This window comes from Falco cherrug, chromosome 4 (assembly GCF_023634085.1).
Source record: "Falco cherrug isolate bFalChe1 chromosome 4, bFalChe1.pri, whole genome shotgun sequence".
NCBI lineage: Eukaryota > Metazoa > Chordata > Aves > Falconiformes > Falconidae > Falco > Falco cherrug.
Genome location: NC_073700.1, coordinates 28,158,770 through 28,179,630, shown reverse-complemented (window position 1 = coordinate 28,179,630; position 20,861 = coordinate 28,158,770). Strand labels below are relative to the sequence as shown.

The following is a 20,861-nucleotide window of genomic DNA, read 5'->3' as shown; positions in this document are numbered from 1 at the left end:
GCACCCCTAGCACATCTTGGGGTAAGGAGGGTGTGGTTGGGGTCCCTTAGCACCCAGTGTCCCCATCCCTGTCACCTTTGTCTCCCTGCCATCCTAGGCAGCCCTCCCCTGCTGGGACAAGGCAGGACCCGCAGCCAAGGATGCCCAGTGGGGGTGGGGGGGGTCCCTTTCCCCAGCCAGGTGCTGTGTGTCCCCCAAGTTCGGTGTCTGTCTGTCCCCATCCCCTCCTCCCCCCGAGTCCAGCACACACCGGTATAAATAATCAGCTTTAATTGTCTGTACAAAACTCTCAAACTATGAAAATACCGTTTAAAAAGGCAAGGCGGGGCAGGGGGCTATGTACAAGAGGGGTGCAGCAGGGGGAGGGGGGCACCCACCAGCCACCCGGGAGCCCCGTGCCCCCCTGCTGCCCCTTCTGCGACAGCGCTGGGGCCCGGCCGTGCTCGGGCGGGGGGGCAGCTGCTAACAGGGGGGGCTGTTCAGTGCTGGGGGGCGAGGGGCTGGGCTGGGGGGCCCTCCTGCCTGTCATGGGCATGGCTGAGGGGAGGGCCCTGAGCCATCCCCACAGGGCAAACCTCCCTTCCCCCCCCCCCGGGGCCAAAGCCGAGGTCCCCAAGCCCCCCGTGCAGCAGCGGGACCCCAGGAGAGGGGGGCGAGGACGCCCCCCCGCTGCGCGCCAGGGCACGGGGGGGCCAGGCTGGCCGCGCAGCCCAGTGCCCTGCAATGCTGGGACAGTGCCACTAGAGGTCCCCACGTCCCAGCACCCACGCAGGCTGGGGACAGCGACAGAGCCAGGAGGTGGTGGGGGTGCCACAGCGGGACCCCCCGCACCCACCGCCGGTGGCAGGGGGCATCACCCTGCCCTCCCCACCCTCCCCACCCCCCACCTTAAAAACTGCTCCCCAACACCGTCCCGCAGAAGGGGCTCCCATCCCGGGGGGAAACGGGTACACGCCACCCCCTTCCCCCTGTCCCAGACCCAGAGGGGCTAGCGGGGGGGCTAGCAGGGGGGGGCTAGTAGCATGCCCCCCTCCCCCCCCAGCCAGCTAGCCCGATGTGACGGTGGTGCCGCTGCCCAGCTTGATGATCATCTGCTGGCAGTCGTGCAGCGTCCGTCTGTCCCCCAGCTTCTCCAGCGTGCGGGCGGCCTCGGCCAGCATGCCCACCCGCTGCCCGGGCCCCGAGAGGAAGCTGGGGGGCAGGTAGCAGCAGGCCAGCAGCAGGGCCTCGGCGTGCTCCCGCGGCGTAGGGTGGCTCTCGGGTTCACCGGCTGCGAGGGGAGGGGGAGAATAAGTGTCAGCCCCAGGGGTGCTGATGGAAGCCACCCACCCTCCCTTGGGTGCTCTGGCAGGATGATGGAGCCATCTGCCCACCCCAGGGCAGGTACCACCAACCAAAGCATCGGCAAGAAGCCCCCCCCCCGAGCCCCATCACATGGGGTGCTGCGGGTGGGGAGGGGGTGTCCCACCCCGTGTCCCACCTGTCTTGCTGCCCTGCACCCCTCTCCTCCGCAGGCTGCGGTCCAGCAGCTGGTGGGTACGGGTGGGGCTGGCGCGGGCCATCAGCCTGGCGGTGGCTTCGTGCAGGAACACCTGGACAAGGCAGGGGGGACACGGTGAGGACAGCCGGGTGCAGGGGACAAGGGGAGTGGGCAGGATGAGGGGCGAGGGGCTCACCCGGCGCATGGCAGGGCGGAGGGTCTGGGCCAGGCGTCGCAGGCTGCTGAGGTCCTGCTGGAAGCCGCGGAGCTCCAGGGCGGACGCCTGGTAGAGGCAGCTGCGCTGTTGGCTGGCACTCATCTGCTGCTGCCACAGGTTGGTGCGGGTGACCAGGAGCAGGTCACACAGCAGGAGCTGGACCGCCTGGGGGGGCAAAGGGAGCTGGGTGAGTGAGGGGGAGGGGTGGACAGCAGAGGGGGGGCCGAGGAGGACCCTGCGGGCAGGCGTTGCTGTGCGGGGCCCCCGCCGGGCTGCATGGCAGGGGCATTGCACTCCCAGTCTGACACATGCAATGCAACTACAATGCACCCCTGCGAGGACCGGGGGCACCTCCCGCGAGGGCCGGGGGCTCCCCCCAGGGTGGGTGGCCACCTTACCCCCCTCCAGCCCAGCTCACCTTGTCAATGGTGCCCTTGGGGGGGCTGCTGAGCTCCAGGCTCTCCCGCAGGCAGCTGCTGGCCTTCTCGCAGTGGCTCAGGCTGGCTTGGCTCCCATCCTGCTTGCTCAGCATGGCCCGGACGGCTCTGAAGGAGTGCAGGGCGGCGCGGGGCAGGGGCTTCCTGCAAGTGGGGGGGACACAGTCACTGCAGGCCCCTCGCTGGGCAAAGCTGTGCCCCCCTCCAGCAGACACCGGGCAGCACAGCCACGGTGCTCCGAGAGTGTTAGCAGGGGCTGTGCCAACACAAAAAGGTGAGGAGGTGCGGGATGAGCTGCCGCCCCCGCTGTTCCCAATGTCCCCCAGCACTCACTCTGAGCTCTGTAGCACCCGGGGCATGGTCTCCACCAGTGGGTAGAGGCGCTCGGCCCCCTCCTCATCTCCCTGCAGCCAGTGAATAACTGTGCCAATGATGGACGCCCACCACTTGGACACGGGGTCGGTGCCTGTGGGGTGGGAGGGACATAGGAGCAGGGCGTTCGCCACTCCGGTGGCCCCCCACGTGAAGTATCCCTTGCTGGGGGGGGACACTGGCCTCACCTGTGACGGCCGCCAAGCCGGAGCTGATGGAAGGTGCGGGGCCGGGCGTGCTGCTGGCATCAGAGCAGCCATTGAGCAGCTGGAGGTACTCGAGGGCATCGGAGAACCGCCTGCTGGGAGAGGGGCCGTGAGCGGGGCCATCCCCGCACCGGGCAGAGGGAGAGGATGACCCGGGGGGGGACCCACCCTGGCACATACCCCTCTCCCTGGGCAGCAGGGCGGCTGGGCTCAGGCATGGCCACGCAGGACAGTGCCTTCTCCAGGAGGTGCTCGCGGAACAGCTGGGTCACCTGCGCCAGCGGGTCCACTGCGGCACAGAGGAGCAGTGAGTGGCCACGGTGCCTGCTCCCCGAAACAGGGGGCTTGGGGGTGGTGGGTTACCTGGGTTGCCAGCAGAGCTGTAGATGGTCTCCCTCGGGACACCCTTGACAGCCCAGTCCCCATCAACGAAGAACCGGTGACCCAAAGGGTGACAGAGCCACTGCATGGCAGGGGGCACAGCCCCGCCATGGGACAGGGCCACACGCCGGGCGCTGCAGAGGAAGGGGCGCTGCGGGGAGAGCGGGGGATCAGGGAGGGGACCCAAGACTGGGTCCCAGGGGACACAGGGGGACCCCCCACCCACGGTAGAGGGGGCTGCCCTGCACTCACAGCCAAGAAGTGGAAGCAGCGGTGCAGGCTGGCCTTGACCCGCAGGGCGGCCGCCACGTAGATCTCAGCCAGGGCAGCCACGGAGACGGCATCGCCAGCACACTCGGCCAGGTTGACGGCACTCAGCGCCAGGTTGATGGCCAGCAGGTGCCCGCCAGCCTGCTTCCCTGCGGGGATGGGGACAGGGGGACTCAGGGGGGATGCGGGGCACAGGGGTCCCATCCCTCAGCTCCCCCCATGGCGTGGGGCCATACCGGCAAGGTGGAGCTGGTGCAGGCGGTGGTAAGCCATGGCGGCATCGCGGGCGCTCTGTCGGACGTGGGCGGGGGGCGGGGGGTCGGGGCGCAGCCCCCCAGCGCGGGCGGCCAGCCAGCGGCCCACCCAGAGGCGCTGGAGCAGGTGGCGCAGCAGGCTCCAGAGCAGGCTGCACGCCAGGTCCCCGTGGGAGGCGGGCAGGGGCCGCCCCAGTGCCCCCAGTGCCGTCCGCAGGTGCTGGGCCCCCTGGGCAAAGTCCCCCTGCACCCCCAGAGCAGGGCAGGTCAGCAAGGGGTGGGGACGGGGCAGGTGGGGCTGGTGCCATCAGGCAGGGTGGGCAAAGGCTGGGGCTTACCCGGTCAAGGTCAAGGTCGGCCTGCCGGCGGTGCCGCCAGAAGAGGATGGAGGGCTCGGAGTGGGGGCGGGTGACGGGCTCCCCGCAGACGAAGAGCCGCACCACCGCCCCCAGCACCAGCGCCGTGTTCAGTGCCCAGAAGGCCAGTGTGGGCCACAGCCACTGCGCCCACCCCCACGGCTCCTCTGCATGGGGAAGGGGTCAGAGCTGCCCCACCACCTCTGCCCCGTGCCCACCCCAGAGTCTCCATCCCAGTGGCCTGCACCCCGTGCCCACCCTGAGAGCCCCCACTCCAGCAGCACCTACCCCAGGAGCCTCCAAGCCAACCATCTCCTACCTCGGACCTACCCTAAGACCCCCCCGTCCTGACAGCCTTCACCCCCCTCCACCATGACTGCCTCCACTCTGACGGCCTCCATCCTGACAGCCTTCACCCCATGCCCACCCCAACAGCCTCCACCCTGATCAGCTCTACCCCAACAGCCTCGACCCAGGTAGCCCCTACCATGCACCCCCCCAACACCCTGCACCCTGATGGTCTTCACCTCGACAGCCTCTAGCCCTCTCCCACCCCAGCAGCCTCCATCCCAACCACCTCTGCCCACGCCCACCACCCTGGCAGCCCCTACCCCAGACACCCCAAGAACCTCCATCCCAGTGGCCTCCACCTGTGCCCACCCCAATCACACCCCCCCCAGAGCCTCCATCCCAGTGGCCTCCACCTGTGCCCACCTCAACCACCCCCCCTGAAAGCCTCCATCCCAGTGGCTTCCACCCCGTGCCAGAGCTTACCCACAGTGCCAGCCTCAGCCATGATGCTCCTGCCAGGGCCAGCGGTACCCGGGCTCCCCACAGGAGTGGGAGCACCAGAGCCACGGAGGAGGGAGGCCAGGGGGTTGAAGGAGAGGCAGAGGAAGACGAAGGCGCAGAGGGCCATGCGGGAGCGGTCCAGCATGCCCTGGCTGCTGGGTGAGGGCGGCAGGTGCTCCTGCTTCACCTGCGCGGGCAGAGCTGCTGTGAGCCCCGGGGGCACAGGCATGGGGTGTGCGGACGGGGCACAGGGCACATTTTGGGGTACAGAGCACAGGTGCAGCAGCCCACTGCACCCCAGAATGCCCCCACACCCCTCCCTCCAGCCCCAGATGGGGTGAGGAGCAGCCTCAGAGAGCAAGACCAGGGCTCACAGCTCCTTTCCCCATGCCGACAGCTGGCATGCTTTGCTCCTGGCACCCCCAGTGTGATGTAGAGGACTGGGGCAGGGGGATCCCCCTCACAGCCCCCACACACACCTTGCCATGGTCGCAGAGGGGGCTGTCGGGCTCTGAGTCGCTGCTGCTGTTGCTGCTGCCCCCGCTGAGCGAGAGTGGGCTGCTGTGGGACGGCGAGCCCACGTCCGAGTGTGGCGGCGTCAGCATCTCCATCACCTCTGCCTTCACAACCTCCATGGGGGCCTCTGCCTTGGCCCCCCCACTGCAGGAGGCCACCAGGTCCTTCAGGGACTCTGTGGGGAGCAGGGTGGGTTGAGAGGTGCTGGGGGTACGGCAGCCCTGGGGCTGAGCCCCCCCCGCCCCCGAGAGCTGTCTTTCCACTCACGGTTCTTCTGCATGGCCATCTTCAGGGAGAGGTTCTCCTGCTTCAGCTTCTGGTTGCTCTGCTGCAGGAAGCGGATGTACTCGATCGCCTTCCTCAGGATCGCTGACTTGTTGAGCTACCGGCGGGCAGGGACGGCTCAGCCCAGACATTGGGCAGAGCCCCCCCTTACCCACCACTGCCCCACCACCCCCAGGCTCCTACCTTGGCTTCGGTGCCCACCACCAGGTCCTTGAGCTCCACGATCTTGTCGTTGATGGAGGAGCGGTAGCGTTTCTCAATGGCATTGTGCGCCGTGCGCTTCTCCCCCCTGCTCTGCACCAGTGCCGGCTTCCCGCTGGGCGCCAGCCTGTTGATGGGCAGCTTCTCGGTGTCCACCACCAGCGGCACCGTGGCCAGGATGGTCCCTCCGCTCACCAGTGCCTGTGGGGATGTGGGGAGGCATTGGTGGGGGTCTCAGAGCATCCCACCGGCCCCGGAGCGGCACGGCAGTGGGACCTACCGGCACCTGCAGCGGGGTGGCAGAGCTGCAGGCACTGGTGGTCAGGGAGGTGATGCTGGAGGTCTTGGCGCTGCCAGCATCTGTCTTGACGGCCGTCAGCAGCAGGGAGTCAGCCTTGATGAAATGGGACTGCAGCAGGACCTGAGGGGCGGGGGGGTCAGTGGGGCTGGGAAGGCCACTGGGACCCCCCACCCCTGGCTCTGGGCTTACCGGCACTGGCTGGATCTGCGGTGTGACGGGCTGGGCAGCCGGGGCAGTGGTGGCAAGGAGCTGCTGGGGTGCCACGCTCTGCACGGGGCCGGACAGTGCCACAGGCTGGCTTGGCTGTGGGGCGGGCAGGGGGCTGGGCAGAGCCTGGCCTGCACCCCCCGGCTGCAGGGCTGGGCACAGAGCAGAGCACAGTATTACTGGACCCCCCCAGGGCAGCCCCATCCCACAGGGATGCATCCCCCCTCCAGCAAGAGACCCTCGCAACCAGCCCCCACGCAGGGGGCCCCGACCTCCCCTGGACCCCAGATCCTCACCGGAGAAGCTGTGCTGGTTCTGGTAGCCCACCAGGGGCTGGGGGCTGAACTGGCCAGGGGACGCAGGGACGAAGCTGGGGGCCAGCATCACACTGGGCTGGGGCTGGCTGCTGGGCACGGCCGCCGGCTCCTCCTTGACACCCGGGGCTGGCGCTGGCAGGAGCGGGGCTGGGGGCTGGGGGGTGAAGGTTGCCATGCCGGTGGGCCCCGGGTAGACGCTGCCGGTGGGGGTGGCGGGGGGAGGATTGCTGGGACCCAGGTAGGTGCTGAGGGTGCCTGGGGTAGGGGGAAGCCCCGGGGGCACGGCACTGTCAGGGGCACTGAACGGTGAGTCAAACAGCCCCGAGAAGTCATTGTCCGGCGTGCCGATCAGCTGGAGCATGTCTGCAAAACAGCCCCCCCCCCCAGTACCGTCAGTGGCTGCCATGGCCCCACATCTCCCGGGTTGACCCCATGCTGCCCACCCCACAGCTCAGCACTTTGGGGACAGATCCTCGTAACTCAGGGGCAAAATTCCCCGAGAGCCCAGGAATCTGCTGCACCCTGCTCCTCACAGCCTGCTGGCCACCCTGCCAATGGGGAAACTGAGGCACGGTGCTTGCAATGGGGGTGCTGGGCCCTGGCCACCAGCAGTCAGAGGGTTCCATCCCGGTCTGGGGTGGCAGGGAAAATCTCAGCCTGTTTGTGAGGTCGAGCGGGGCAGAGACAGGCTTGTGCACTGGAAACCCCAACAACCCCACAAGAAGCCCCTGCATCAAGGGGAGGGGGTGCTCAGGCTGGGACAGAGGGGTGGCACACCTGGGATGTGCCAGACCCCTGCGCCAGGCATGCCTGCCCACGACGCCCCCCAGGAGGGAGCTGGGCAAGCACAGGGGTAAATACCCTCAGGGGTCTGCCCAGCTCAGTGGGAACTAGGTGCCCCAGGGTGGCACCATTGACACACCCCGACAGCCACACATCAGGCTGTCCAGAGATGCCCCCGCTGAGATGTCCTGGGGTGCTCCCACCGAAGCACCCTGGGATGCCCCCGCAGCGGTACCCCCAGGCAGACACCCCCTGGGATGCCCCCAGCACAGTACCCCCAGGTACACACCCCCTGGGATGCCCCTGCAGTGGTACCCCAGGCACACACACACCCCCCGGGATGTCCCCACGGTGGTACCCCAGGCACAGCCCCCAGAATGCCTCCGCGGTGGTACCCCCAGGCATGCACCCCCTGGGATGCCCCCACAGCAGTACCCCCATGCACACACACCCCAGGATGCCCCCTCAGTGGTACCCCAGGCACACACACTGAGATGCCTCTGCGGTGGTACCCCCAGGCACAGACCCCCCCCCAGGATGCCCCCGCAGTGGTTCCCCAGGCACACACACCCTGGGATGCCCCCACCACAGTACCCCCAGGTACAAACCCCCCAAGATGCCCCCGCCGCGTTACCCCAGGTACACACACCCCAGGATGCCCCTGTGGTGGTACCCCCAGACAGACCCCCCCGGGATGCCCCCCTGGCGGTACCCCAGGCACACAGACCCCGGGACGCCCCCACGGTGGTACCCCAGGCACACCCCGCCAGGATAGCCTGGGGTACCACCGCAGGGGCCAGACCCCCCCGGGATGCCCCCACCACGGTACCCCAGGCACACACACCCCAGGATGCCCCTGCGGTGGTACCCCCAGGCACAGACCCCCCGCGGGATGCCCTCACAGCAGTACCCCAGGCACATCCCACCTGGGATGCCCCCGCGGCAGTACCCCAGGCACACACCCCCTGGGACGTCCCCACCACAGTACCCCAGGCACACACACCCCGGGATGCCCCCGCAGCCGCACGCCCAGTCGCAGCCCCCCTGCAATGCCCCACCAACATGCACAGCCCCCGGACGCCCCCCCATGGGGTGCAGCACCCCAAGAGGGACCACAGCAGTGACCGCGCCAGGCAGGGAGGAGGAGGGTGGCACGGAGGGGGGGTACCTTCGAAGGCATACTCCATGCCAGTGGGCACACGGGGGTCCGGGGGTCCCCAGGAGCAGGCTGCAGCCCCTGCTCAGCCCCGTGCTGGGGCACCACGAGGCACCAGGATATTTTCTCCCATGTTCTCCCTCCTCCCTGCCGCTGCCCGCGCCAGGCCTGGAGCGAGGCCGGCGATGGGGTGATGTGACTCCGCCAATCGCCGCCCGCGCGCCCGCCGGCCGCCCGCCACCCCCAGACAGCCCCGCCGTGCCAAGGTGAGCCCGGTGGCGGGTTACTACCGGGCACCCTGCCACCACCCGCCCGCGGTTACTCGGGGTCAGCCACCGTTAACCCCTTCGCCCCGTGTCCCATCCATCACTCCCCACTGCCGGCCAGCCCAACGCGATGCTCCTCGCTTGATACCCAGCGCCTGGAGGGGACACCCCAAGGACAGGGGTCTCTGCGCAGCCCCATTTCCCCCACAAAGACATCCAGCTCTCAGCACCCATCTCTGCGCAGGTGGGCTTCCATCCAGAGGGGCTCCCACCCTCCCCTCCTCAAAAGACCCCCCAAGGCTCCCCATGCTCCAGTGGCAAGAGAGCAATGTCTGGGGTTGCAGAGAGGGGGTGCTCCCTCCCGGCACCCCCTTTCCTACCACTCAGCCCTAGGGGTGGGCACGGTTCTCCCAGCCGCCCAACACCTACCAGATATTTCTGTCCCATACATTGCACCCGCTGCCACCCACGCCATCACATGGGCACCCAGCGGTGCCACGGGTACCTCCACCGCTGATTCAGGAGCCCGTGGGGCAGAGCCACATGGCTGTGGGTCCTGGCAAGTCCCAGCAGGTGCAGGGTACCCACATCCCTGAGTGCACATCCCATGGTCACCCCAGGATGGGCATGGGGACAGCCTGTGGCCACCTGAGGACCAGTGGCAAACCTGCAGCTCATGGAGGGACACGGTCACATGGGGCACAGGGTGGTCCAGATGGCTAAAGAAGTGTGGCAAAACCCCACAGTATGACACCCTCACCCTCTAGTGCTGGGCACCGCTCAGCCCTGAATGGGTCCCAGGGGACCCAAGGGGACACCAGGATGGCTCCTGCCTGCTTGCCTGCAGCTACCATCCTTCCCAAAGCCAAAACCTCATCAGGGGAGGCATGTGGCACCTGGATCTGCCCCAATTGCCGTTGGGATGTGCCTTCAGCCCTGGGGATGTCACTTCCAACCTGGGTCCCGGAGGAGAGACTCCCCCTGGACCCTGCAGTGGGGCAGGCGTCGCAGAGCTCGCCGCATGCTCCACCGGCTCTGCCAGTCCGGACTGGCAGAGCCGGTGGAGCATGCGGCGAGGTGAGCGCAGGGCTGGCCAAAAGCCGGGAAACCCCATTTTTTTTTTTACTAAAGCCAGAATGTTACACCCAGCAGTGGAAAGTCCTGGGTGCCACGGTGGTGGACAGCAGGTCCCCTTGGCACCGGGTCCCCTCGGGGAATGGGACCCCTGGGCAGCATCCCCATCCCACAGAGCCCCGGCTGGGCGGGGAGGTGGGTGCTGCTGGCTCCCAGCCCCAGGGATGCTCCGTTCAGCCCCCCCATCCCGTCCCCGTGGGGTGGCTCAGGGAACCCAGGCGTCCTAGAGGGAATGACCGGGAGTAACCCCGCCGGTGACGTCACGGGGGGGGCGGGGCTAGAGGCGACACGATGCTGCGGTCGGTGGGGGGGCGCCCGTCGCGGCTGTCCCGGCACCGGCACCTCCAGCCTGGGGGTCCCGGTGTCGTGCCCCCCCCTCCCAGCCCTGAGGACCATGCTCCTGTTCGAGCCCCCCCGCCGTGGCCCGGTAACGGAGCCAGCGCGGCCGGCCCTGCTCCGGCAGCTCGGTGTGTCCCCCACGCCGGGCCCGGTACCGACCCCGGTCTCCCGGCTGTGTCCCGGTCGTGCACCAAGCCCGATCCTTCGGCCACGCACCGAGTCCCGGTGATGCACCGACCCCGCTCACGCCGTCATGTGCCGGTTCTCTGATCGCGCACCGAGCCTGCTCTCCCCAGCCCCGGCCATGCACCTAGCCCGGTCCCGGTCCCGCACCGAGCCCCGGTATCGCACCGAGCCCAACCCCTCGGCCATGCACCGAGCACCGGTTGTACCCCAGCCCGGTCCCGGCCACGCACCGAGCCCCGGTTACAGCCCAGCCCGGTCCCGGCCATGCACCGAGCCCCGGTTACAGCCCAGCCCGGTCCCGGCCACGCACCGAGCCCCGGTTACAGCCCAGCCCGGTCCCGGCCATGCACCGAGCCCGGCCCCGCTCGCCGCTGCCCGGCTCGGGACGCACCGTCGATGTCGCTCAGCAGGGCCGTGTCGATGTCGCTGCCCCCGGAGAGGCCGAGGGTCGGCGCCAGCCCCTCCAGGGCCGTGTCGTCGAAGGCGAGGGCGCTCATCGCGGCGGCGGCGGCGGCTCCCGGGCAGCGGCGGCTCTAGGAGCGGCGGGGCCGCCCGCTCGCCATGGCCGCGCTGGCCCGGGGAGACGGAGGAAGGCGACGAGCCGCCAAGTTGCTCCCGCGAACCGTGCCCAGACCTGCTACCGGGGGGAGGGGCGGGGCCGCCGCCGCGCCCCGCCCCGCCACTGCCCGCCCCGCCACTGCCCGCCCCGCGGCACCGGCACCGGGACCCCGCGGCACCGGGCGGGCAGCTGGTGCGGCAGGGCTGGGGCGGGCAGCAAGGCAGGCAGCAGCCCCCTGGGCACAGGCACCCGGACCTGGGGACAGGCTCACTGCCCTGGGGACAGGCACCCAGCCCTGGGGACAGGCACCGAATACCTGGGCTGGGCATTCGGTGCCGCCCAGCCCCAGCCCTGGGGGAGCAGCCAGGGGGGCTGGCGAGGGTGGGGGTGGTGGCGGTGGCAGCACCCCGTGGAGGCCACGTGCTGGGGTGCGCTTGGGCCACCATGTCACCCCTCGAGGCTCCTGAGGTTGCCGGCACAGAGGCTGGCGGTGACATCTGCCACCCTCCCCCCAGCCCCGGGGCCCGGAGCAGGTCCCGGCACCGCTGCCCGACCCCGGCACGGCCCAGGCTGGGAGAAGCCCCGGTGATCCCGGTCAGGGGCCGCGGAAGGACCGACGCTGTCCTGTGACCCCGGCAGGTGTGACCCCGCTGCCACGAGCTGTGGGAACTGGGAAAACCACTGGTGCCACTGGGGTCAGCACCGTGGCCGCCCACGGGTGGGGGGTCTCAGTGGGGGGTCTCAGTGGGGCAGGGCTGTGTGCTGCGCCCTGCGTGTCCTGCTGCTGGGGGGTAATTTAGGAAAAGAAAATGCTACATCGGCCCCCTGAACGTCGGCCCTCGCTTCTGCGCCACCGAGCGCAGTCTGGGGCTACCTGTGATTAATTAAACATGGCAGCACCCTGAACCCACCCCCCCACCCCACCCCCAGCCCCACTGGCTGCCATGTGGCGGCACGCTGGGCGCCCCTGTACAACACAGGGAGCCCCTGCACAGCGTGGTGCAACACGGGGACCAGGCAGAGCACCCTGGGCGTGCACATGGTGATGGCAGAGCTGTGGGTGCGCAGCCCTGCTGAACCCCTCTGCACCCTCCCCCCCCTCCCCCCCTCCGGCTGGGGACACCAGCCCTTGCCCCAGCTGGGGACAAGCCCTGGCTCAGCTCCACGCTGGCGGCTGGGGCAGTGTCACCTGCACACAGGCCACTGCAGCTGCTCGCTCGTCTCTGTCCGGGGATCCACCGCCCGCCATGGGGCGTGCAGGGGGACCGGGTTCTCCCCCCAGCCCCCCGTTTTTATGTGGATCACCGGGGAGAAGCCGGGCTCTGTGGCAGCGGGAGGTTTCCCTTGGGTTTCAGGAAAGCCCTGGCAGCAGCCGGCGCGCAGCAGGAGGGAGGGCAGGTTTCCAGCGCTGGGGGGATGGATGCACCGTGGTCCCACGAGGATCTAGGGCAGCCTTGTGCAAACACGAGGGGCACACACCTTTAACAACCCAAGCGAGACCCGGGACACAGCCTTCCCCGTGAGGCGTGGAGAAGGGAGATCACACGTGTAAACACGGCTTTATTTTTGCATAAGCTGGAAGAAAAGACGGATTTTACTGGGACCCTTCCCCGACTCCACCCCCCCCCCGGAGCCGGAGCGTCTGTGCCCCCGTGGACACACACACGATGCTCTCCCCTGCTCTGGAGGACCAAAGCAAACAAGCAGCATCTTCTGTGCAGCGGAGGAGGAGGAAGCAACGGCGGCTGGGTGGGATGGGTGGGTTTTGAGGGCGATGGATGCCACACGGGGTGGGGCTCCCCGGGGTAAGCGTGGATGCGGGGTAGGGAAAACCCCGCCTGTAGGACCAGGGCCACGCAGCCAATAAGCGCAGCGGCCCGGAGTGGAGTGATTCTGCATCACGGCTCAGGGCCTGCGATTACATCATGTCGGTCCTGCGGGGATGGTGGTGGGGCCACGTGGTTGCTCCGGAGTCGCTGAGACGTTTTCCTGAGCGCAGGCTGGGAGGAAACCACAGGGATGAGACAGAAAAGAAACCAGCCCCGAGATGGTTGGGCTCTGGCCGCAGAGCTGGCCGGGCAGGCTGGCGCGGCCACAGTGGGCTCGGACAGCCGCGTAGGGTTTGCCGGCGGCATGGAGCATCGCTCCGAGCCACACTGGCAGCAGTGATGGGCTCTGGGATGCGCTGTGCTGCAAAGTCCAAACGCAGCAGCCCCGGGGACCCTGCATGAAACATCCCCCATCCTGCTGCCCCCTCGCTCAGCCGGACGGGCTCTCCCAAAACGCTGTGCCCTGCCAGGTGCCAGCCCTGGATGTCTGCTGCATGCCAGCACACCTTAACCCTGCGCTGAAAGCAGCACTGCCCGCCCTGGGCCCCGCTGTCATGCCTCACTCCCGGCCCTCACACGCTGGGGGTTTTGCTGTGGCAGAGCGTGGCGTTAATCATTAATTCATGTCACAAACAGATTCAAAGCCTCTTCTCTCCTTCACTACCTGTGACCCTGCTTTGACAACTCTCCCTTCCTGAGCCATGGCTTGGGTAAACATGCAGCCGCGCCTGGCAGCCCTCCAGCACACTCTGCAGCCCCAGCTCGGGGTTTGTTTACCCCAAAGTGAAATAGGAAAAGGCAAATGAACGTGTGGTCGCTTCCCATTTATGCCAGGATGCAAACTCGGTGCCCAATAGTGAAAAGCAGCGACAGGCACACTATGTGAGGCTCAGCCCATGCTGGCTTCTGTGGCGTGACCCATGCCGGGGCTCAGCAGCCTGTGGTGGAGGGCAGTGATTTGTGCAAGACCCCAGCCTGTCCTGGGAACTTGCATGGCCTCTGCGGGAGCCCAGGCAGGTTTGGAGATGAGAGGCCCATCAGGGTTCACAAACCTGTGCTCGGTTTGGGGAGGCAGGTATCACCAGCAGCTGGAGGGACACACACGCAAAATGTCCCTGCAAGCTCGTCCTGCTCTTACACTTTTCCCTTTGCACCCACTTTGGCCCCTGTTGGAGACGGAATTTGGGATTAGAGGGATCTTTGCTTCTCATGTTTAAGCGTGGCACTGCAGAAGACAGTGTGGTGCAGCCCCCTGGAAAGCAGCAGCCCCCCGCTCCGGCAGCCCTCCTCCTGCACAGTGCTGGAACTTTACGACCCAGCGCTTTTTGTGTGATTTCTGCTCTGTCAGAGCAGTGGTAGCTCCGCACCTTTCTCAGCAGAGCTGGGCCATGAACCTACCCGAATATATCCCACAGAGTCAGGCACATAATCAGCGTGACGGTAAACAAGCTGGGGCAGAGCTGGATTTAATGCATGCTAATCTGCAGCTCCAAGGAGGGGAAACCCATCTTTCAAGCTGTTCCACGCACAGCCCTTCCCCAGAGCAGCTTTTAAACCACAGGCCATTAATTTTGAACTCTATGTGCAAGATGGAGGGCACTATTCTGACAGATCGGTTCATATTTGGCCAGGGTAACACATCACTTCTCCAGGGTTCCTAGATGGCTGCTCTTCTTTCTCTGCCCATCAAAACCCCCATCATAAATGAGGATGTTGGAACAAATTCTTGGCCCGTGAGTCAGGAAGTCACCCATGGGCTGAGAACATCACCTGTATTGCAGTGCACAACAACTCCTTACCGGCCACTTTCTAGGTCACTAAGGCAGGTGATCCCAAGTTACCCTCAAGGACCATCTGGCAAGCCCTGCAAGGTGGGCAGGTGTCCCACCAAGCACGAAGGTTGTCACCTGCGCGCCTGTCTGATGTTAGCCTCAAAAGATGAGCCAAAGATTTAGCGGGGAATGAATTTATCAGCAGTGGCAACACACCACTGTGCACAGCAAGACCCATGTAAAGACACAAAGAGCATCTTCTGCTGGGGACAATCCTTTTCCCAGTGAGAATCCCCAGACCTCTGTCATGTAGAGGAAACCGAGGATTCCCCAAAGCCTGTGTCACGTTTTGACATCTGATGGGCACCCAATGGCAGCCACAGACCGTGTGTGTTTCCCCCACACTCGTACCGTGTGTTCAGGCTGGGCAGTGAAGCAGAGTGAGACATCCCCTGAGAGACAGACGGACACGTCCTCCTGGTCACACTAGTAGTGTATTTATTGGAGTATCTCACATGCAGGAACCAAAGTAGAGATGATTTCTGGAGCAAGTTAAACAATGGCAGATTAATACGGTTGTATTGTCCTTAACGTAAACACTTCCTACATGAATACAATGACATTTTAGTGTTGGGTTTCTTTGAGTATTTTGTTTCTCTTTACATAGTCAACCTCTTTAAACAGTTATGTCCCCCTTCTCCCCCTACCCCATTCCCAAACAAAAAAATATCCAATATTTTCAGTAAATAAATATTATCCACTTTTATCTGGAAAGCCTACAGCTGTAATATACAGAGAAGCTATTACACAGGTTACATGTGTAGGGTTAACGACAGCTCATAGTAACATGTACAGAATGAGGAGCTTGTACTCATAAAAACACAGAGCAGGGTGGGAAGTTTGGCATAGGTTTGCCACAGGCTAAAGAGAACCAGCACCAGAGCTTAGCGCCACTCGAAAGCCAGGGGGATCTCGGTGAAACACAGCCTGGCCTCTCTCCTGGATGGAGGAGCAACCTGGTGCCACGGTGCGGGGGGCTGGGGCTGGCAGCCTGGGGACGGAGCAGGCAGGCACAGCCCGCTCCAGAGGCTGCGCTTTGGGAGGGATTAGTGGAAGGTGCTGAGTGGGCACCAGCAACACCTCTGGCAACCTGGCAAGGGGACTCCTGCCTCCTCTCCTCTGCTGGTGGGCAAGTGGGTGCTCCCAGCAGCTGAAGGGTTACCTCCCAGAAGGCTAGAAATCCACTCACTGCCTGCTTCATTATTTCCATAAAAATAACTCTCCTGAGCTGGTTTTTTCCAGGGTAGGCTCCACGAGCCTTGTGGTTAACATTCAGGAGGTAAACAATGACTGAGCTGGATGAGGCTGGCCTGGGGATGGAGATAGCACAAGCAGTTCCCACTCCACAGGACTCCCAGCAGCCGCAGGAGAGTTGACAACTCATTGGATGAAAAAGACTGTTGAAAACGCTGCGGTGTTTGCTCTCCTGGTCTGCATGTCCTGTCCTCATGGGTGAAAGCAGGAGGGCATCAAATAGAGAGGAACAGGAACAGGCTGCCTTGTCCGGGGTACGGGGGAGCGTGGGCCCACCTCCTGCAGCAGCTTGCGAAGGGGGCCCATCACCCCTGCCCTGGGTCTGCAGCCACCACCCGGATCTGTTCTTCCACCACTGGAGGGAAACATCTCGCCACCACAGCCAGCTCTGCCCAGTCCTCCATTTGAAAGTGGAAACGGCCAACGTACCCCATTTAAAAAAAACCAAGCCAAACCAAGTCAAACAAACGGAAACCCCCAGGAAAATCCTTCTTCAGCTTGGTGGTGCAAAACCAGCCCTGGAAATGGCAGAACTGACTTGATCAGCACATTTCAGGGACAGAGGCTGTGATCATCGGAAGGGGAAAGGTATGTTGGAGGCTACGTGACGGTCCCAGTAAGGACCAGTCTCTGCATTTACGCTGTTCCCTTTAAGAGACACCGTGCTACGTTTTTATGAGCAATTCTCCTATGAGCCTTACCTACATACTAAACACCCTAAATGTCTGTACAGCACATTGTTATCTATTACACCTGCCAAAGATGCAGCTGAAATCTACACGAAACAATTAAAAACCCCAAAAGGATATATTTAAATAGAAACCATTCATTTCTTACATCTCAGCACATGAAGGGTTAACAGAAGAGGTTAAAAAACACACTGGAAAGAAAATACATTGACAAAATAAATATTTTAACCTAGAATAGGGTATGATTAGAACTTACAAAGGACCCCAATAATAATTTAGTGTCATTGAGTCTCAAGCTGTGGCTCCTAATATGCCTAGAAAGTGTTGGGATGTTATTTCTTACGGAAAGTGGGTCAGGCTGCAGCTCCATCCCTCTTCTTGCAAGTGGCGGAGCCATGCAAGTCCTCTGCCCACTTGCACAGAGGAAGCACTTAGAGTGAAAGCGAAGGAAGAATAAATGGAGAGGTCAGTCTTCTGAAGTGAAAACCCCCTTCCCTTTCCCTCAAACAGTTTCCACCGCTCAGGTTTTCTGCAGACCACAAGAGGACGGGTGAGATGAGAGATCCTGATACAGGACATTAGGGAAGCTCTAGCGTAGCTCTTACCTGGGCTAAACCACCCGCTCTGCCGCACGCTCTGTCCCCTTTGGTGCTTCCAGCCCCAGCGTGCTCAGCCCTCAAGAGCCAGGTCTGGTGGATTCAGGCTCCAAATTTAACTCGCAGCAGGGCTGAGCTTTAATCAGACCCATCGAGGGTCCCACCAAAAGGATGTTTAGCTGCTGCCCCAGGCTGAGCACCTGCCTCCCAAGGAAGGCATCTCCTGGGGACTGCCCTACTTCCAGCAAAGCCACTGCTTGTGCTGACAGCACCTGCCACCCCCTGCAAACAGTGCCCTTGCTTTCCAGCGAATAACGTGGGGCGTCAGCGGGGACCACGGAGTGCCTGAGGTTGCAAGCACAGAAGAGAGTCCCTTGAGTTGTGCCAACACATGCTCCTGATCTCCCCTCAGCCCCAGCCTTCTTGTTTCATCAGTTTTCCTCCCCAGCCAGAGTGAGCAACCACTGACAGCTCTGTAAAATCTTCCAGAAAGGGACCAGATTCTCTCTAAAGCAACAACTTGGAAGTCCCAGGACAGGTTTAGTATGACAGAAAGAAGCAGTGTTAACAGACCCCCCACCTGCGTTTTCCTTAGGGGTGGGGGAAGAAAGCCCAGCAAATCCGCAGCAGTGGGACTCTGCAGGGGGGCTTGGTGACAGCACTGGTGATATCCCTGCCACTCAGCATCATTTGACAATGTCCCCATGCTTCAGCAATGCGATTATCTCCTCTGGCTTGGCAGGGAAGCTGGATTAACATGCTTAGAATCACCTGATGTGGCCATTTACAGGGTCAATGTGTTTCAAGGATTTAGAAGAGAAAATACACACTTAAAACGCCCACGGAGCTTTTTGCATTGACAGGAATACCAACAATTCATTCTGTGCTGGCAAGACTGCTCAGGCAATCACCAGACACTGTCTGAAATCAAATCAGCGTCACAACACAAGTTCCCTCAGGTTTCTAGGAGCTGGTGGCCACATCTGACGTACTGCAGCAAGGCAGGGTCTGGCAGGAGCTGGCAGCGGGATGTCTGGCAGCCAGTATCTAAGCATTGGGCTCACCTTGTGTGAAACAGCAAGGGCAGTGGGCGAGAGCAGCAGTGCGTATATACATGCAGCCAAGGCAGACTGTCCTGGCACTTTCCATTAGCCACAGAGAAGATGAAATGGAGAGAAACCCTCTGCAGACCCACGTAGGAGGGATTCAGCTGGGGAGAGGGCCAGCAAGTAGCAAGAAGAGGCAGCTTGATGCCCAGGCTATCTCCATCCTTACCCTGATTTCCCCCATCCACTTGCAAGCCACACTACTTTCTGCACAGCGCAGAGCTGACAGGGAGCAGTGAGCTACAGAGCAGTGACGAGGTGCAAAGTCAGGTTGGGGGGTGGCAGGGCAGCCTTGCCTGGGCCCAGCTACATATGGAGGTATCTTGGAAGAAGATGCAGGCAGGGCAGGACAGAGGAGATGAGCAGGGACAGCGCAGAGTGCCATCGGACCTGGGACGCCTGGAAACCTTGCATGAAACAATGCTTCCCTCCAAAAATTAGTGTGACCGCTCCCAAAGCCCATCAGTGCTGCAATCAGGCCATTTGGTAAAAGGTTTTGTGTGTCACAACCTATCAAAGCACAGCATACCCTAGAGAGCATGTCATGAACCGCAACAACTGTGCTCAGATAAAAGCTTCTATCACTTTCACATCAGCTGTCTGTAGCACAGCTTCTTGGTCTAGAACAACTTCTGTGAGAGCTCGACACACATCAGCATCCAGGGAAGCTCAGACATGCCAAGTCAGAGCAAAGTGGCTGGTTGCCTAAGACGACGGGTGCCCTGAGGAAGAGGGGCTGAGGCACTGCTGCCTGCACGGGTGTTCATCTGATAAAGTGCCTCTCTGTCAGGACAGGAGATTCTCCTGCCATGCAGCGTTCGGCTCTCTCTTTGATCCTGCCATCTTGTGCCACTGGCTTCCTACCAAGGAACATGCTGGGGGACGCGGTGATGGCTGGAGCTGCCCACTCCAGCTCTGCTCGTCAGCCCAGCAAGGCAGGCACACAGGCTGGAATCCCTCCTGGCAGCTCCAGGAAGAGCAGCTCTCTCAGCCATGCCCCTGGCAAGCAAGGGAATATGCTTGTTTGCACAGACAGGAGGGAGACTGCAGCCCTGTAGGAGCTGGGAGTTAATAAAGGGGCAGAGGTATCAAAGGACACGCCAAAAATTACAAGTAGCGTGGCCACAATCATTCAACACTTCCTCAGGCCCAAACCTAGAAGGAAACGAGGAGTTTCACCTCCAGGACAGGCAGGCATGGCTAATCCCTCCATGGTAACAGTCTCCCTCAGCATTTTCATGCAAGCCTCTGTGAGTTTTGCCTCTTTTTCTCATACCTACCACCAAGAACCAGCATGTCTATCCTACCAGGCACGGCAGGGAATCCAAGAACCTCAGTTCACACCCAGTCCATAAGCAAGTCCCATCCATCTGCATGGACATTATTTACAACAGCTGAGACAAACGCAGAGCTCTACGGTCACTGAGGAAGGAATCTAAGGTAAGGAAAAAATAACCTAGCTATTTTAAAAGGCAAATACACTAGAAAAAATCCTCATGTGAGAATGCTCTCCCAAAGAGCAAAATGCTTCGTGCGCTAATGTTACAGCATCCATTTAGCTCAGCGTTTTTCTTTCTCGGCAACTGCCAGAGCTACTGGACATGGCCAACAGACTGCTTTCAAATTAGAGTAAGCCCAGATAAAACACAAGGGAAAAAAATACCCTGTGAGATTTAGAATATGAAGCGCCACACAAAGTGGGGAAAAGCGACCACCATATGGTACCAGGAGATGCGTGAGTGGGAGAGTAAAGGATTTTAACTTGTGAAGCACATGTTGAAAGGGGAACAGTTGTTCCTTGCTGTCGAATCCGACACGAAAGCCAATACATTAACATTTTATCTAAAAATAAAGACACACTCCTCCTGAACATTCCAGCTCAGTCAATTACATGCTGATCGACAGAGCAGTCTACTTGGCAGGACCTGCCTACAGAAGAGGATGATCCCTACATAAATTGAAGGGCAAGGCTGCTCTCTCCCCTCTGGGCTTTTGTTTCAACACAGTGTGACGTACTCATGCATTCTAAAGGGGTTTTCAGCATCGAGAGCCAGTTTTCTGCAGCTGGGATAGGAAGGATGGGATTAAGCAAGTGCTGGAGAACTGTGGTCTGGCAGGAATAGTGTCAGACTTAAATAGAAAGAGTCAGCTTGTCAGGTGGATTGTTTGGGGAGGGGGGGAAGGAGAAGCAATCTATGAAATCGGGGGGAAGGGGGTCGTCATTAGCAGAGTACTGTGGGAGGACAAAGTGGCTGTACAGCGACATTTGCCTGCAGAGCACGGGGGTGGGAGGGCGGCTAAGAGCGATCTTCACAGTGCAAAGAGGGCATCCTCAGAGCGCTCTTGCTTTTTCCTGCTGGAAGGATTTGTCGGAGGGGTGGGGGCTTCCAGAGGAGGGGATGGCAGATTGGGAACCATCTCCGCTGCTTTGGCTCGCTCTTCTAAAAATTTGTCAAACTCTGCAATGCAAAAAAAAGAAGGAGGACAAGTAAGAACTGGGGCTACACATTTAGCCCTGGGGACAGAGGTTAGCAGGGTCT

At 62.5% G+C, this 20,861-nt stretch overlaps 2 protein-coding genes and 1 long non-coding RNA gene across 7 annotated transcripts in view; all 3 read right to left on the bottom strand.

Annotated features, from left to right (window-relative positions):
- Positions 1 to 253: 253 nt before the first annotated feature.
- Positions 254 to 11,103, bottom strand: SREBF1 (sterol regulatory element binding transcription factor 1). Of its 3 annotated transcripts, none has more exons than XM_055708402.1 (19): positions 10,848 to 11,103; positions 6,572 to 6,955; positions 6,258 to 6,427; positions 6,048 to 6,188; positions 5,750 to 5,968; positions 5,549 to 5,663; positions 5,245 to 5,456; positions 4,748 to 4,952; positions 3,956 to 4,140; positions 3,600 to 3,861; positions 3,346 to 3,512; positions 3,076 to 3,244; positions 2,893 to 3,001; positions 2,695 to 2,807; positions 2,468 to 2,600; positions 2,116 to 2,278; positions 1,677 to 1,862; positions 1,481 to 1,592; positions 254 to 1,270 (listed from the first exon to the last, which is right to left on the bottom strand). In XM_055708402.1, exons 1-19 carry the CDS (start codon positions 10,951 to 10,953, stop codon positions 1,047 to 1,049), a joined length of 3,375 nt encoding a protein of 1,124 aa, XP_055564377.1. In that variant the 5' UTR covers positions 10,954 to 11,103; the 3' UTR covers positions 254 to 1,046. The 3 variants fall into 3 exon arrangements, with proteins under 3 accessions (XP_055564377.1, XP_055564378.1, XP_055564379.1); XM_055708403.1 differs by having other exon boundaries at positions 2,695 to 2,804; XM_055708404.1 differs by lacking the exon at positions 10,848 to 11,103 and adding an exon at positions 8,544 to 8,702.
- Positions 11,104 to 12,555: 1,452 nt separating this feature from the next.
- On the bottom strand, positions 12,556 to 14,804 carry LOC114014929 (uncharacterized). The gene is made up of 2 exons (XR_003558631.2): positions 13,897 to 14,804; positions 12,556 to 13,015 (listed from the first exon to the last, which is right to left on the bottom strand). It is a non-coding gene; the product is annotated as an uncharacterized LOC114014929 (long non-coding RNA).
- Positions 14,805 to 15,091: 287 nt separating this feature from the next.
- Positions 15,092 to 20,861, bottom strand: part of TOM1L2 (target of myb1 like 2 membrane trafficking protein) — a 58,879-nt gene continuing 53,109 nt past the window's right edge. For all 3 annotated transcript variants that reach the window (XM_027800351.2, XM_005435672.4, XM_014277162.3), the window contains one exon: positions 15,092 to 20,780. In XM_027800351.2, the coding sequence (XP_027656152.1) occupies positions 20,632 to 20,780 (149 nt within the window). In that variant the 3' untranslated portion in view covers positions 15,092 to 20,631. The remainder of the gene's footprint in view (positions 20,781 to 20,861) is intronic.

Coding starts and splice junctions, on each gene's coding strand:
- SREBF1 (XM_055708402.1), bottom strand. CDS start 10,953: ATGAGCGCCCTCGCCTTCGACGACACGGCCCTGGAGGGGCTGGCGCCG. Junction 4,953..5,244: donor CCCTCTGCGACCATGGCAAG/GTGTGTGTGGGG, acceptor CTGCCCGCGCAG/GTGAAGCAGGAGCACCTGCC. Junction 1,863..2,115: donor CCAAGGGCACCATTGACAAG/GTGAGCTGGGCT, acceptor TTGCCCCCCCAG/GCGGTCCAGCTCCTGCTGTG.